This window comes from Mytilus edulis, chromosome 2, assembly GCF_963676685.1.
Source record: "Mytilus edulis chromosome 2, xbMytEdul2.2, whole genome shotgun sequence".
Lineage (NCBI taxonomy): Eukaryota > Metazoa > Mollusca > Bivalvia > Mytilida > Mytilidae > Mytilus > Mytilus edulis.
The window spans coordinates 100241881-100259897 of NC_092345.1; the positions used below are offsets into that span (position 1 = coordinate 100241881).

The 18017-nt window shown below is 33.5% G+C and overlaps 1 protein-coding gene across 1 annotated transcript; it reads left to right on the forward strand.

Annotated features, from left to right (window-relative positions):
• Nucleotides 1-2309: 2309 nt before the first annotated feature.
• On the forward strand, nt 2310-16173 carry LOC139513675 (uncharacterized). The gene is made up of 6 exons (XM_071302376.1): nt 2310-2974; nt 7682-7839; nt 8249-8398; nt 12656-12739; nt 13324-13524; nt 15969-16173. Exons 1-6 carry the CDS (start codon nt 2868-2870, stop codon nt 16061-16063), a joined length of 795 nt encoding a protein of 264 aa, XP_071158477.1. The 5' UTR covers nt 2310-2867; the 3' UTR covers nt 16064-16173.
• Nucleotides 16174-18017: the final 1844 nt, after the last annotated feature.

Sequence of the window (18017 nt, forward strand, 5' to 3'; positions counted from 1 at the left end):
AGAAAAACAGAAAAAAACTAATACAAAAGGAAAACGACGAGAAGACAAACAACAGTCCACAAAACAATTACAAAGAAAACTAAATATTGAGCAAACCGCCTCCACCAAAATCGGTATATCAATAATCTATAATTCGTGGATTTTATTATCATATCAATAATCAAACGAATACTCTAAATAGAAGAGAATGTGTTTTGGAGTCACACAAATAACACAATAGAAATAAATAGATGTGGTATGAGTGCCAATGAGACAACTCTCGATCCAAATAACAATGTGTAAAAAGCAAACAATTATAGGTCAAATCACGGCCTTCAACACGGAGCCTTCATCGAAACTGCAAGCTCTGAAGGACCTTACAAGGATGTATACAGTGTTGTTTATAATATCGACAAAAAAAATTACAGCTAAAAAAAATTGGCACCCAATCACATGATTAGTGAATTCAGTTTAAATGAGTTCTCAATTTAGCTAACTAGCATACCATATGCAATACACTATATATTAGAAGACAATTCATGAAAGAAAACATATAATTTTATAAGAAAGTAAGAGTTGTTGTACAATCAAGGAAAAAGTAAAATTCCCAAAATCCTGAACTCCAATGAATTCAAAACGGAAAGTCCCTTATCAAATGGCAAAATCAAAAGCTCATTAGACTGAACGAATGGCCAACAGCTGTCATATTCCTGACTTGGTACAGGCATTTTCTTATGTTGAAAATGGTGGATTAAACCTGGTTGTATAGCTAGTTAAACCTCTCACTTGTATAGCAGTCGCATAAAATTCAATTATTTTGACAATGATGTGTATACAATTGTTATCAAAGGTACCAGGATTATAATTTAATACGCCAGACGCGCGTTCCGTCTACATAAGACTCATCAGTGACGCTCATATCAAAATAGTTTTAAAAACAAACAAGTACAAAGTTGAAGAGCATTGAGGACCCAAAATTCCAAAAGGTTGTGCCAAATACGGTTAAGGTTGTCCATGCCTGGGATAAGAAAATCCTTAGTTTTTCGAAATTTAAAGTTTTGTAAACAGGAAAATTTAAAAAATGACCATATAATTGATAAGTGCTGACTGGGTTGGTGATACCCTCGGGGAAGAAACGTCCACCAGCAGTGGCATCGACCTAGTGGTGTAAATCGTTATCAAAGGTACCAGGATTATAATTTGATATGCTAGACGCGCGTTTTGTCTACTTAAGACTCATCAGTGACGCTCATATCAAAACAGTTATAAAATCAAAAAAGTACAAAGTTGAAAAAAGGTTGTGCTAAATACGAAATACGTCTAAGGTAATCTATGTCTGGGATAAGAAAATCCTTAGTTTTTTCGAAAAATTCAAAGTTTTGTATGAAGAGGATTTTTTTTAAATGACCATATAATTGATATGCATGTCTACTGGGTTGGTGTGAACAAAACATAATAGGTAACAATGTCAAAAATATGGGGTACAACAGTCAACATTGTGTTATAAACTTATAATCTTATTCACTATAAAAAAAAAAAAAAAAAAAAAAAACAGATATGTAACAAAGCACATATACAGAAATGAAAGACAAGAATACAAAAATCATGTTACCATAGAACAATAATAGAATAACAGGATGATATAAGTACAAAGCCGCATCAAGACCATCGTGTATTATTTGTGAAGTTGACAATATTTATCAACAAGGTCTTGGTACCTTACGATGAACTTTTTTAGAAAAAGAACTAGACGTTCTTTGACATATTCCTGGTTCATTAACCTTCTGCTCAGACACTGGTGACATTTTGAAAGTCTGAAATGCAAGCTCACGAATTCCGAATAAATTGGGAAAAGAATATCCCATATGCAGGTGAAGTTGGTATATTGCTACTAAATTTGGGGAAATTGTTAAATTCTAAATTCTAAAATTGAAATCGTCTCATTTGTCATAGTTTCTTGTACTAAGTTGACCGTGTATATAAAATTCAAGGTATAAGTCTTAAAATGAGGCGTAAGAAACCGTGTCCGTTGATTCTGTAATTTCTAGTTCTAGGGGATATATTAATTGAACCAAATCTGAACAGTTTTGATTGTGAAAAGCAACTATCGTGCATGCTATAAAATCGCTGTTCATTAAATCTGCAATATAGACGCGAAATTTTACACTCGCGTTTCTGTAATTAAATACTACACAAAATCTATAAAATACAGATGACAAATATATACAGCACTTCCAGCAAATGACACCAAACATACAACAACAACCTCCTTAACCTGGAGTACGTTAGGAAGTATTACATAAGACGAACCCAAGCTGTACATTTACAACTACTATCTGCAGAACCGAAGATATACTACGACTTTACATCTACCACAATGCTGCGTATTATTCAGTGCCAATAAGAAGTCTAGTGACTGAGTGGGGTTTTTTTCTTCGACATTTGCGTTGGAGGTGCCAAGTCCAAAGCATAGTTAAATTCCTACAATCAGTTAGGTTTTTGCGAAGACTAATCAACAAATTATGTCATCACTTGATATCACATAAAACTACTTCGTGCACTTAAAAGTTATGCTTATTTAATTGAGGTGGAGAGATTATATGATTCCGGTAGGTTTTGACCTTCGACTTATCATTTTTATTCTTAGGAGTTCATACTACGGTCAGAAATAAATGAAAACAACACTTGCGTCATAGCATAGTGATTTGTACCAAGAGTATAAAATGAATTATGTTATGAAAGGTGGTAGCTGTTTATAGCACTATGTCAACTTTTTTGTTTTGACATTTGACAATTTCTACAATCGGTGGCCTAAATTTCAAAATGGCAGGTGCAATTTTTTAAATGCAGATGTTAATGAATTAATTTGAACATATTTTTATACGAAGATGAATTTTCTATCGCTTTGGATTGTATTTATTCCCGTTATTCGTAACGGTTTCACAGACGATGACATTCCGAATACAACAGTGTTCCCTACGTCTACATTACGAAGGTAAGGAAAACTATATTTTTTTATATAAATTCCAGATTTTTGTAAATAAAGAAAAGAAATTTATATATATCAAACCCATATAACTATATCAAAAACAATAGTACAGAACAATCTCTTATATTACATTGTCGCATGGTTATCTTCAATCCAAAATTGATAAATAATTTGATTACTTTTCATTTCTGATTGTTAATTTTCCTTTCATTGATGTTGGTTTTTCTATTGGGGGTTTATTTTGCAGTTAATTCATTTCAGTTAAAATTTACTATTTCTGTGCTTTAAACTGGTAACTCTTCTACAATTAAAGAACTTTATTTTTAACTTTTATAACAAAGCATATGAAGATAATAAGATTGTTTATTGTAAATTTAGAAATTATTACGAGGTTTTTACTAATACGAATAATGCGACTGGGTAGGTATCGCAATAATAAGAACTCATATTCTGATATTTGATACATATATCTGTATGCAGCATAAATTTTCCTGAAATTGCAATAATAAATCTGCGTTTATGTCCAGTCCTCAAAAATCCCAATAATATTTGGGATTATGAATCTGTTCAAAGTTTTAAATTTTCTACACTATATACCACTTTGTCTCATATTTTTATTACGAAAATATTCACACACCTAATAAATTGGGCATTTAAAAGTCAGACTGCGAATATATATATGTTCAAACTCTTTTAGGTTATTTTTAAGTAACAAAAAACAAAATAACTATGTCAATTGGGCATGCTTTGATACTATAACTGCCCTTGAATATTTACTAGATAACTTTTTTGTTCGCTTTGAAGATTCCGTATATCGTCAAGTTATCGGAATTCCAATGGGAACTAACTGTGTACTGCTTATTGCGGACCTGTTTCTGTATCACTATGAGTTACAATTTATGATTAGATTCAGCAAAGACCTATCGAAACAACATCAGATACAAAAATGTAATAATACTTTTAGATATTTGGATGATATATTGGCTCACTATAATGACGAATGCAGTATGTACACGAAAAAAATTTATCCTGTTCAACTAACTTTAGATAAAGCTAATACTAACAATGAACACTGCCCTTTCCTGGATCTTGATATTTATATCATTAACGGGAAGCTTAATACCAATATAATTTTAAAAGATTTGATTTGTCATTTCCAATTGTGAAATATCATTTTTTAGATGGTTAAATTCCCTTGTCAACATGTTAAAGTGTTTATATATCTCAACTTGTACGATTCTCTCGTGTATTTAACAACGTATAAGTTTTTAGCGAAAGAAATGTATTTCTGAGAAATTATTACACCAGGGTTTTCGACATTATAACAAGTCAAACCATTTACTAAATTTATCATCGGTACAAAGACATCATTCGTAAATATAAATCAACGTGCAGAAGTCGTATACGTTCAGGTATATCACATCCAATATTTTATGGTAATATTCTTTACAAGGCACAAACATGACGGCATGTACGTCAAAAGCTAATACAACCTTTAAATAGACTAAATAAGGTATATAGTTACGATACTGTTGTCAGGTCATTAAAGAAGGTATATTTTGGCTTTAATATTGATTCACATTTTAGGTCTTTGCATCGGAAATACACACATTTATTCAAAAACAATTTTTTTAACAACTATGGACAATTGAAATGACAAAACACATATGATATACAACAACACACGACAACCATCGATTTATAACCTCTAAGCTGTCTTGTGACATGTACATGCAGAATGCAGCGGGGTTAAACATGTGCGCGGGCGCCTAATCCCTTATCCCATGACAGTGGCGTTAGACACAACATACGAACAAACTTGAAAATTACTTGAAAACGGTATGACTCATTTATGAGACAGAAAGTAAACAAAAACAACTAAAACAAATACATCAGACTCAAATTACCGACATTGGAGTACTCGCAGTTGCTGAAAGCAAGTTCAACGCCAAAAACAACAAATAAAACGATCATATATCCAAGACTAAAATAGCAATCAGTCCTCATCCAGTGAATTAAGTATAAAATAGAGACATCATTAACAGCCATAGAAAACATGATCTTGTGAAAAGCCGAAATATAAGTATGTAGTTTATCTACAAAATGTAGGACCTCAAATGTTTATAGCTATATATCTATTATATATAGTTATGCTTTATTTATTGATAACATAATCAATGTTTGTACCTATTAAAACAATATTTAAAATTTGTTACAATAATTAAGTTGATAATCTTATTGAATCCATTAAAATGATTCATAAGTTAACACGTTTCATATATAAATGTACGAGCTAAAACAAATCACTACGGACAAACTTGATTTTCGTTTATTGTTTTGTAATAATTAAGGCCGTTAGTAATCTCGTTTGATTTTCACCATTTATACTTTATTATAGTCCTTTCGATACTACTTTTGATAGGGTTGAGATCTCATAAACATGTTTAACCCCGCCGTATTTTTGCGCCTGTCCCAAGTCAGGACCCTCTGGCCTTTGTTAGTCTGGTATTATTTCAATCTAATTAAAAACCGATCTCTCATCGCTCCCGTTTATTATGTCGCGTGGGAGATCTAACGAAACCCGCTTTGAGGTAACATGTGAGTGAACTAGAAGTTATGAATTTATAATGATATGCAAATGAATTGACGACCTAAAAATAAGCCAATCAAAAAAGTTTATGAATTATTTTGACTGACGATTTCGTCGTAAATAAAATGAGTTACATCCCTTTAACTTACGATAAACTTTCAAGATCGTGGAAGACTCGATTTCATTGGTCGAAAAAGACACACCTACGAGGTCACTCACATGTGACCTCAAATCGGGTTTCGTTAGATCTCCCACGCGACATATCAGTAAACGGGAGCGATGAGAGATCGGTTTTAATTAGATTGGTATTATTTTTAATTTTTGTTTCTTGTGTACAATTCGGAGTTTAGTATGACGTTCATTATCACTGAACTAGTATATATATTTGTAATGGGGCCAGCTGAAGGACGCCTACGGGTGCGGGAATTCTCGCTGCATTGAAGAACTGTTGGTGACCTTCTGCTGTTGTCTGATCTGTGGTCGGGTTGTTGTCTCTTTGACACATTCCACATTTCCATTCTCAATTTTATTATCATCGATTCAATATCGTAACTGATTGACTGTCAATCACTTGGTGTACTTTTCATTCATACAAATACCATTGATGCAATGCTGATATTGTTTGACTGTCAGTTCCTGGGTGTACTTTTCATTCATTCAACTACCATCGATTCAATGTCGTTACACGGGTTGACTATCAGTTCCTGGGTGTACTTTTCATTAATTCAACTACCATCGATTCAATACCGTTACGGATGGACTCTCAGTTTCTGGGTGTACTCTTTATTCATAGAACTACCATCGATTCAATACCGTTACTGATAGAGAGTCAGTTCCTGGGTGTACTTTTCATTCATACAATTACCATCGATTCAATTCCGTTAATGGTTTTGAATGTCATTTCCTGTGTGTACTTTTTATTCATACCACTATCATTGAATCAATAACGTTATCGATATACTGTAAGTTACTTGGAGTGCTATCCATTCATTACATCGAGTCAATACCGTTACTGGTTGACAGACATTCTAGGTTGGGTGGGGTGGAATTATGCATTCATATACTATCATCAAGTCAATACCGTTACCGGTAGACTGTCTGTAACAGGGTGTATTAAACATCCATTCTACTATCAGCGAGTCGATGCATTTATACTGTCCGCTTTTTGAGAAAAACTTATATATACTAATCCTAAAATATTGTAAACTTGTTGATCCTATTTTTTTTATTGGTAAGATATTGATTTTGTTATCAATAAATTAAAATCTAATTATACAGCTATTAGCATTTACGGTTCAACATTCTGCCTATACTTAAATTTTGGCATTACACAAGACTATTTTGTCTCTTACTTTTTGTTACGTCTTTACACTAAATTCCTTAGATTTGAACTGATTAATATTTTATTCTTTCCATTAGTTGTTATAGGCTTTGTATTGTAGTCCTGTCATGTAATGTTGTCATTTTAATGTTATATCTAACATTGCCATAAAAGAGGGAGGTATGGCATATCACAAAACCAGGTTCACCATACCATTTTTTTCTTAAAATGTCCTGTACTAAGTCAGGAAAACGGCCATTGTTATATTATAGTTCGTTTCTGTGTGTGTTACATTTTAATGTTGTGTTTCTGTTCTGTCGCTGTTATCCTGTTATATTTGATGCGTTTCCCTCAGTTTTAGTTTGTAACACCGATTTTTTTTCAATCGATTTATGAGTTTCGAACAGCAGTATACTACTGTTGCCTTTATTTTTGAACTACATTGTAGTTTTTAGTTACTATGAGTACTCCAGATCGGTTCTTTGTGTCTTAAGACTTTTTTTACCTTGTGACAATCTGACGAAGTTTTTTTTCTTATGTTGTACTGTTACGTCCTTTTCCCAGTAAAGGAGGGGAGCATGTTTTCAGTGGGAACAATCTGTTTTCCAGATAAAGAGGGAAGAATATTTTCAGAGGGAACAATCTTTTCCCCTTCCTATCTACTGCTTTATTGACTGTTCAATCCATCAAATTATTGCTTTAACTTGTATTTTCTTTCCCAATCTTTCTTTTTTTATAAAAGGCTGGATAATCATTGGTTATGTATCAAAATATGCAATATTAATTGTAATTTCTATTACAGAATTCGGAATCATAGATTATCCATGTTACGAAGCTACGTTCTCGAAAGTCTGGGCTTTTCCTCGCCACCTCGAATAACCCATCGTCAAAACGTAATGGCCGTTTTAAACGAATATCAAAATAGAAGAATAGTTCAAAGTAGATGTTATTTACCGTCATGTAAGTATAGAGTATTCAAACTTATTTTTTAAGTAAATTAAAGATGAAACTGTTGAATATCAGAATTAAGTGGTTATTTGTATGTCTAAGCTAGACTTGGCAGAGAACATCCCACACTGATAGGCTTTGATGAATGATTGATTTCATATTGCTAACCCAAAATGATTGGAAAAGAATGTGATCGAGAAAAATATCCGTTTGTAGGGAAACAAATGTTTTCTTGTAGTTTAATTACTTACTTTTGTTATATTTGGAACGACGGCGTGTTGTCGAAACATAACTTGTAAATTTGAAATGTCGAATTGTGAACAATACAGACAAAAAAGTTAAACAAAAATATAAAGTAGGCGTTTAACAATAACTTGGTTGACAGCTCTGTGTCAATGTGTCTGACTTTCCTATGTTACAGGTTCTATTTCCAACAGAATTAATTTGACAATGTGGATGGATGCAAATGCCAATGAAATGAACCTGTATTTTGATGTTATTACCTCTGATGTAAATAGTGATGAACAAATTATAAATGCGACTTTAAAATTGCGGGTAAAACCAAGACCAGGTGAGATATGCATACATTTAGATTCGATGTTTAAAACGTACTATACGCCCATACCATGCATAATGTACTCCGGTTGTTTTCTTTAGTTGCTGTCTGTCATAATTGTGTTTCGTTTACTAGTATTGTTGTTGTATAAATCAGACTGTCGGTTTTCTCAATTTTTGTTTGTCATCCGATGGCGTTGTATAGCTTTCTACATTGGTTTTCTCGTAATTCCATTCGTTTGTGAGACACATATTTTAGTTAAACTTTTCCCAGGAATCGCTAAGCAGAAAACCCTCGTTTTTGGCCAGTATTTTGCCAGTGATGAGTTGTAGTATTACTTTATGTAGCGAACTACTTTTAGGATCTATCAGACACCGTCTTCCTGGATGTTGATACTTTAAATAGTTCAATATGTTTAACGAACTTAAGATTTCTCTTCTCACATTTCTACTGTACTAATGAAGAAAACGTTTTCTTATTTGGACGTCAACTTGATACCTCAGTTAAAACTTGTGAGAGTGTTTTGGATTGGTGGTACATCCTGATTCATTGAATTTTTCAGCATGCAAGAAAACAAATATTTTCGTTTTTCGCTTTTCTCAAAATCTACTGAACGAAATGACAACAGTTTTGACAGTGATGAGTTATGATAAGGGAGCACTTTTTTATAACGTACTAAGAATTACTTCAGGTATGCTTAGTACGACGACGCGTGCATTCTTGTTAAGCTATCTCTTAACATTAATTAAGCTATCTTTAGTATTGGTTATATATAAAGTGTGTTCTGCTACAGTTAATGTTAGATATGAATAAACAGAAATTTTGGGAGTGTGCCATTGAGACAGAGTTAACAACACAAATTAAAATAAAACAATTTTATATTACAATTTCTCACAGAAATCTTCACACCAAATGCATTCGAAATTTTTATAGAAATATGCATACCAAAAGATCGTTCTTTCCTTTGAGGTGTTGTTTCATTGGTACTGTCTTATGGGTGGTTTTTAATTTATTCAGTTTTTTTCCATATGCCTGAACTTACCGCGATATTCTCCAATATAAACATGCTATTTGCATTTGCCTTGCTAAATAATTTCTAGCTTCGATATAAATATCAAAATTTATTTAAATCAACTAACTTGTATTTCAAATAACGGAATGGTTCACCTCTGATTCACTTTCAATGTTGACATTCTTTTTCTTTTAATGTCTAAACACGACTAATGCATGAGAAACCAATATCTAATGGGTGAAATTGAAGGTCACATGAATACGGATTCAATGAGATCGAATTATTCATTTGCAAGTAAATAATTCATCAGCGAATAAGTATTTCACAAACTAAATCATATTATGTGTTTTTCCCTATATCGTAGCTAATGACTCTTTAAATTGTCGTTCTTAAATCATGATATCTTGTACTTATTAACAAATAATGTCGATTCTATGAGCGTTTCTGATACAGATGAGTCAAGAAATTAATTTTGGACGCACGAGATTTATAAAGTTTTATTTAAGTTTACAGTTTTCTACACGAATAATAAGTTTGGTTTTTTGGATTTTTTTTTGTAATAAAAAAATTATTCCTGAATATGCATCTTACTATCAACAAGATTATAGGGTTATTGCATGAATATTGGGGAATATTGTCCCGAGTAGAATTTTATATTGCACGAGCTTACGAGTGCAATGGAACAATATTCCCCAATATTCATGCAATAACCCTTTTATTGTATAGCAATATAATATTTGAAAGTAAAAATTAGTTTAGACTAAGATTTTGTCGTTGATGACGTTATGACTTTTTTATTGCACTAGTGCAATATTGGAATTTATTGCACGCTAGCTTTTGGTAACTTTCTGTGGGAAATATTATATTGCTATGCAATAACATGTTTTACTAGATTGTTCATCACGTTACGGAATATATAGAATAAGAAACTATTCTTTTACAACGGGGTGCTTCAATGTAGGGTACCCACAAATGCGTCTTATAGCATAAACGGCATTAAAGGCGTAAGAGGCATTTTTTTTTTGCTTCAGCAGATTGGATAGTTTACTTTTTACCATTTTGATTAATACCTTTAGTTGTGTTTTGCTATCTCATATACAGATCAGATTGGGTAGAGTTCTTTTATATTCATATTTTGTATTTATCTGTGTACTTTTTGTTGTTCCACTGATTTAAATGTGTAATGTTTCTATTCCAATGCACATATCCCAAAAAAAGGCAACAGTAGTATGCCGCTGTTCGAAAGTCATAAATCGATTGAGTGAAAACAAATCCGGGTTACAAACTAAAACAGAGGGAAACACATCAACTATAAGAGGAAAACGACGAAACAACAGAAACACAAAAGACATGCAAGAACATTCAAGACAGAGGAATATACAAATACACAATACAATAATACATTCCAAAATGCTTATAGTATCTGTTATCAAAGCTGCTAGGCTGGTAATTTAATACGCCAAACGATGCTTATAGTATCTGTTATCAAAGGTGCTAGGCTGGTAATTTAATACGCCAAATGCGCGTAACATCTACATTAGACTCATCAGATCAAAATAGTCAGAAAGCCAAACAAGTATAAAGTTAAAGATCATTGATGTGTCAAATACGGCTAAGGTTATCTATGCCTGGGATAAAAACATCCTTAGTATTTAGAATAATTTATACTTTTGCAAGCAAGTCTGGTATTGTTAAATATGCATATCCCGATTCAATTTATTTACCTATCCTAAGTTTGTTAATGTGCTTAATATCCAAAGTCTGTTACTGTGCATATTCTTAGTTTGTTAATGTATCTATCCGAAGTCTGTTTATGCACCTTTCCAAATACAAGAGCTTCGTCAGTAAATGATGTACATATCGCAAGTCAAGAATGTCGTCATTTACAAATGTGTCAATTCAAATTCTGTTAATGCGGATATCCCGAAGTCTGTTAATGTTCATATATAAAGTTTGTAAAGTGACTGGCTCAAATGAACCTATACCAGGTATGTTTATGTATCTTTCCCTAGTCCAGAACACCGCCAATTGTGTATATGCCATTGTTTTACATGAATGGCCTAAATACCTTACGCTGAACATGTATTAAATGCTAAACCTCAAAATTTCGACTTATTATTATCCTGACGTTGTTAATATGTAACGGTGTATGAAGAAGTGATGCAAATGTCATATTTTTGTCAGATATTGTTGTTTGGTGAATATTTAGAACGACCGCACGAAAAGCTTTATAGTGAGCCAATAACTCAGTGTGATTAAGTGGTAATGATACTAAGAGTGACAATATGTGTAAGACAACTGTCTTTATATTGATGCTGTCGAAGAATTGGTTTGTTGATACATTTTGGGTTTTTTGCGTTGTAACCAAAGGATAACATATCTTTTACCGTGTAATTCTGAATTCTGGTGGAAATGTTTACATTCCAAAAACTATTACATGTCAATGTTGCACCCACATCTCCTTCTATCCGTATCAGTAAACAGTTAAAGTGAATGATTGTCGTGTGTACAACACGTGTTTCTGGGGTAGACTTCATCAGATACGCTGGTGATCAGTTGTGTGAAAACCCAAAGACTGTATTTAATTCGATTGCATACAAACTATGACAAACAACATTGTCTTATCTAACTTTACCCGAGTGATTTACAGTCATATTTTAGCAGAATGAAATTATCTTTTGAACTGGATATACATATAAAGTTTATCATTTGAATCATGTCCGGTGCTCAATATTTTTTGAAGAACATTAAACATCTGGCAGCTTCAAAGACAACGGCACCTAAATAGGACAGCCACAACTATTAGGCTAACCTTGTCCGAGCTTGACTACTGGTAGGATGTAATCACTGCTGCTATAGTTCTACATTGTAACATTCAACTCAGTCGTTCATCACTTTCAATAGCTGAAATTTCTTTCCAATTCCATAGTAGACATTTACCCATATTCGGAGGCACCCTTTGTTTGTCTGATGGACTTTTGTCACTTTACAGCACCCTTTGTTTGTCTGATGGACTTTTGTCACTTTACAGCACCCTTTGTTTGTCTGATGGACGTCACTTTACACTCAGTTGTGTGTGCTGGTTTGCCATCGGGTTTTCTGTAATATATATTAGTTCACACTCGGTTTCTGTGGCACTTGTGACGCTTACACTCAGTTTTTGCGTTGGTTTACCTTCGAGTTTTGTATTATTTATGCTGGCTTACCCTCGTGTTTTGTCGAACTTGTATTAGTTAAATAGCCTTAATTCACTTTTTCAGTTTGTCTTGACTGTGGTGTTGAACAAGGTGATGAAAGATTCATTGTTACGCCGTATCAGTATGTAAAACCTCTCAGGCGAAAAAGTAAGTATATTGAATAATCTACATTCTTCTATGAATATGTTGTGACAGTTTGATCCGTTAAACTTCTTTACCGAATTTGTAATAATTCATACACTGCATCAACAGATCTTTCAACTTAGTATATGGAAGAATGACACTTGCTTTTTAATGGAAACCACCGGTTTTGAAAAAAAAACATAGAAACACGAAAATATGTCGCTAAAGTGAGTTGAGACACAAATGCATCGTTACAGTCATTCTCAATCAATTTGTGATAGTGACTGTAAATATATCTATGTCGATTTCAGTTATCCTCATAACTCTTTTTGAGCAATTTATCTGTAAGGAGCACATCCCTTTTAATTAAGTCCGTTTATTGTGCAAGTGTCAAGTATTAACTGAGATACGTAAACGTCATACGATTAAGCAGAGGGTCTGTTACTCCTAAAACATCCAGTTTTATTTCATCTGCTCGCAAACAACACAGACTCCAATTAAAATCCTATGTGAGCTCGGATGCTCCGGAAAGATAAGCTTGTATATCATAAAAAAAATCAGAGTTCTCTGAGACCTAATTTTTCTATAACATCGACTTGTAATTTTAGGAAAAACTAGAATGATGGATGTCAAAATGATACGTTGGTCAGAATCACCATCATGGCTTGCTTTTAATGTAATTGAAGCCGCAAGGGATTGGCTGTCGGAATCAAAGAAAAATAATGGAATTGCAATCAAAATACAGTCTATGATGGGAGTTATTAATATAACAGAAGTGTTTAGACCGAATGATTGTGCAGCACATACAGGTAATAAACATAGCAGAAGTGTTCAGTCTAAATGATTGTGCTGCACACACAGGTAATATATGGAACAGAAGTTTTCAGTCCCAATGAATGTGCCGCACAAACAGGTAATATATCATTAAATCTTTAACAGAAGTGTTTATTCCCAATGATTATGCCGCACATACAGGTAATGTAAAACAGGAGTGTTCAGTCCAAATGATTGCGCCGCTCAAACAGGTTATTCATATAAAAGAAGTGTTCAGTCCAACTGATTGTGCCACCCGAACAGGTAATCTATGTGACAGACGTGTTTGGTCCAAATGATTATGCCGCACAAAAAGGTTATATATGTAACTGAAGTATTAAGTTCAAATGATTGTGCCGCACTAACAGGTAATCTATGTTACAGAAGTTTTCAGTCCCAACGATTGTGCCACACATACAGGTAATCTGTATAACAGGTTTGTTTAGTCCAAACGATTGTGCCACACATACAGGTAATCTGTATAACAGGTTTGTTTAGTCCAAACGATTGTGCCGCACATACAGGTAATCTGTATAACAGGTTTGTTTAGTCCAAACGATTGTGCCGCACATACAGGTAATCTGTATAACAGGTTTGTTTAGTCCAAATGATTGTGCCGCACATACAGGTAATCTGTATAACAGGTTTGTTTAGTCCAAACGATTGTGCCGCACATACAGGTAATCTGTATAACAGGTTTGTTTAGTCCAAATGATTGTGCCGCACATACAGGTAATCTGTATAACAGGTTTGTTTAGTCCAAATGATTGTGCCGCACATACAGGTAATCTGTATAACAGGTTTGTTTAGTCCAAATGATTGTGCCGCACATACAGGTAATCTGTATAACAGGTTTGTTTAGTCCAAATGATTGTGCTGCACATACAGGTAATCTGTATAACAGAAGTTTTCAGTCCCAATGATTGTGCCACACATACAGGTAATCTGTATAACAGGTATGTTTAGTCCAAATGATTGTGCCGCACATACAGGTAATCTGTATAACAGGTGTGTTTAGTCCAAATGATGTGCCGCCCATATAGGTAATCTGTGTTACAGAAGTTTTCAGTCCCAATCATTGTGCCGCACATACAGGTAATCTGTATAACAGGTGTGTTTAGTCCAAATGATTGTGCCGCCCATATAGGTAATCTGTGTTACAGAAGTTTTCAGTCCCAATGATTGTGCCGCACATACAGGTAATCTGTATAACAGGTGTGTTTAGTCCAAATGATAGTGCCGCCCATATAGGTAATCTGTGTTACAGAAGTTTTCAGTCCCAATCATTGTGCCGCACATACAGGTAATCTGTATAACAGGTGTGTTTAGTCCAAATGATTGTGCCGCCTATATAGGTAATCTGTGTTACAGAAGTTTTCAGTCCCAATTATTGTGCCGCACATACAGGTAATCTGTATAACAGGTGTGTTTCAGTCCCAACGATTGTGCCGCCCATATAGGTAATCTGTGTTATAGAAGTTTTCAGTCCCAATGATTGTGCCGCACATACAGGTAATCTGTATAACAGGTGTGTTTAGTCTAAACGATTGTGCCGCCCTTATAGGTAATCTGTGTTACAGAAGTTTTCAGTCCCAATGATTGTGCCGCACATACAGGTAATCTGTATAACAGGTTTGTTTAGTCCAAATGATTGTTCCGCAAGAACAGGTAATCTAAGCTTATTACTGCAATTCATTATAAAAGGAAATTCTGCCAGATGGTTGTCTCATTTCCAATTAAACAAATTTTCCTATTTTATATCAAGTGTCAGTAAATAGAAGTACAAACATATAATGAATTGTTACAAAATTGAGATTTATACTAAAAAAAATGGAATTACACCTGCTAACATTATAGCGAGCGTTGAGTTCTCTTTCTTTCACCTAACTGGCTCGAGATCTCCTCTCACTAGTAGATTTTATGTAAATCATAGTAACAATGTTTAATGAATGTAATATGAATATGAATGGTTTTGTTTTGTCTAGTTGGTTATTGGGATGCCCCTATTGCCCCTTTATTAAGGAGATGCACTTATTTGATTTACTATGAATTGATAAACAAATATTTTAACCAAAGCAGAATGTACGCGATTGACAGCAATCAAAGACAACCACTGCATTACAGGGTATATTACTTTGGACAGATACGTAGAGGGTTCATTTGGTAAGATTAACGTGTCTTATACATGTTAATGCCATGATCAGCAAAGTACAGCATTCATAAGTAGAATGAACATGTACAATAGACATTGCTGACATATGGAGATATACAGTGGTACAGAAATGAAATAATCCGATAGTTTAACTTGAAAGTTATTTAATCGCGCTAGCGTGATGAAGGTGACTGTTGATACGTACGCGGTCTGCACTTTTTACAAATATTACTGTTTAATGGTTAAGGTATCATATCATGTAGTAATGTTTGATTATTTTATTTCCAGATATTGACTGTAGCATTGTTGATACCCCGTTTCATTTCCAAGGCACGCCTAACGCTATCTTGGAAATATTCACCGAGAAAAACATATTCAGGTAGAAACTGGTTGAAATATATGACCTTTGATGTATTGTTATTTGTTATTTAATCAAACTTTTTTAATAAATTATGTTCAAAATTGTGTATCTGAATAAAGTATGTCTTGTCAAGAGATTTTGATTTGAAGTTACATAAGTAAAACGAAATAAACAGATATTATATCAATGGTACATAAAAAAGGAGAGTAGATATCACCATAGCATTTCGTTTGTGTGGTATTGGATTGAAACTTATTTGTTGTCAGATAACGCAGTTTAATTTGTTTTTGTATGACCTTGCAAAGAAAAAATATTCTAAATCAATTCGTTTGGCAAACAAAATATTCTAAATTCGAAGTTTATTCTTTGGACATCTATAACAGAAATACAGTTGATTATCGCTATTTTGAGCATTTTTCCTTTGATGGTCTTTTTTTGTGATAATTTTTCATATGCTACTAGCTTGAGGCGGAAAAGTGTCGCTAGAAACTAAGGAGGCCCGAATCTGGTTAAATTAAGTTGCACTGATATTAAATTTGGAATGGTGATAATGTAACACAATTAGATTTAATTTATGAAGTGGCATGATTGTCAATGAAACATCTTTGCGCTAGAGACAAAATGACGTAGAAAATTAACAACTATCTCACTCTTACAACAATGACCGAAACCAAACCTCACAGTAAACTATAAAAGGCTCCGAAATGACAATTGTAAAATCATCGAAAAGGAAATCTAACAGCCTGATGTATGTAAAAAAATAATAAACGAAAACAAATTTAAGATACAGCCACAAACTGACTTGGGACTGGCACATGCAGAAGTTGATGTGGTTTAAGATTTTGCTGACGCCTAACTATTACCTTAACCTGGGACAGTGTTATCACAATACAACATAAGTACAACAAACGATGAAAATTAGTTGAAAAGGGCTCAACTAATCAGATCAATGACCATCAATACAAGGAACAAAAAAAAACTAATAAAAAACTAAGAAGAGCACAATAGACACTAAGCACAGATATCGGAGTACATGTACTCGCAGTAATTAAAAGCTTGATCAAAGCCAATGACAACCAATAAAAATCATGTATCTACGACTAACACATCAAACAGTTGACAACCATACGATGGATTTTTTTTCTACCCACATTGTTGTCAATATATTGGAATTTTGTGCTACTGGCATATATACAAGTGAGAGATTTTACTAGCTATAAAACCAGGTTTAATCCACAGTTTTCTACAGAAGAAGAAGAAGAAGAAGATATTTTATTTCCAAATCTACATTAGGAATTGCTTTTGCCAATTCAGGAATATGACAGTTGCTTCCCCGCCTTTGGTGTGTTTAAGCTTTTGATTTTGCCATTTGATAAAGTACTTTCCGTTTTAAATTTCGCTTGAAGCTCGGTATTTTTGTTATTTTTCTGTTTAGTGTAAAGATATGATTTTAATATGTATTATATACATCCATGTGTCACAAAATTTGTGTAAGCATTACTTTGGGAGGTCGAAAAACGGTAATGAAAAATACAAGGTAGGATGAAAGTAACTGCATCCGAACAAAGACAAAGTAGTTATTGACTGAAAACCAGTGATGATACTTACTTATAATTTATAATTTGATAGCTTGTATCAAATTTGCTTTGAAAGTACGTATTGCCAGTGTTTTTGCTGCTGAAAATGACAACTAAGATTATATCTCTAGGAGCAAGTAGTTTAGTTCTATTATCTCATGTTTAAGTTTGCTATTTGATTAGGGACTTCCCGTTTTGAATTTTCTTCGGAGTTCAGTAATTCTGTGATTATTTTTTCACTATCTCACCAACTACTCGTGTTGTAATTAGAAAAGAAAAAAAATCATAAATCTAAATCTAGGATGATGGGTATTATGACACAGCATATGTTAGTCTGCTTAGCCGGATGATTGGTAATATGACACATCATATGTCAGTCTGCTTAGCCGGATGATTGGT

Coding starts and splice junctions, on each gene's coding strand:
- LOC139513675 (XM_071302376.1), top strand. CDS start 2,868: ATGAATTTTCTATCGCTTTGGATTGTATTTATTCCCGTTATTCGTAAC. Junction 2,975..7,681: donor CCTACGTCTACATTACGAAG/GTAAGGAAAACT, acceptor TTTCTATTACAG/AATTCGGAATCATAGATTAT. Junction 7,840..8,248: donor TAGATGTTATTTACCGTCAT/GTAAGTATAGAG, acceptor CCTATGTTACAG/GTTCTATTTCCAACAGAATT.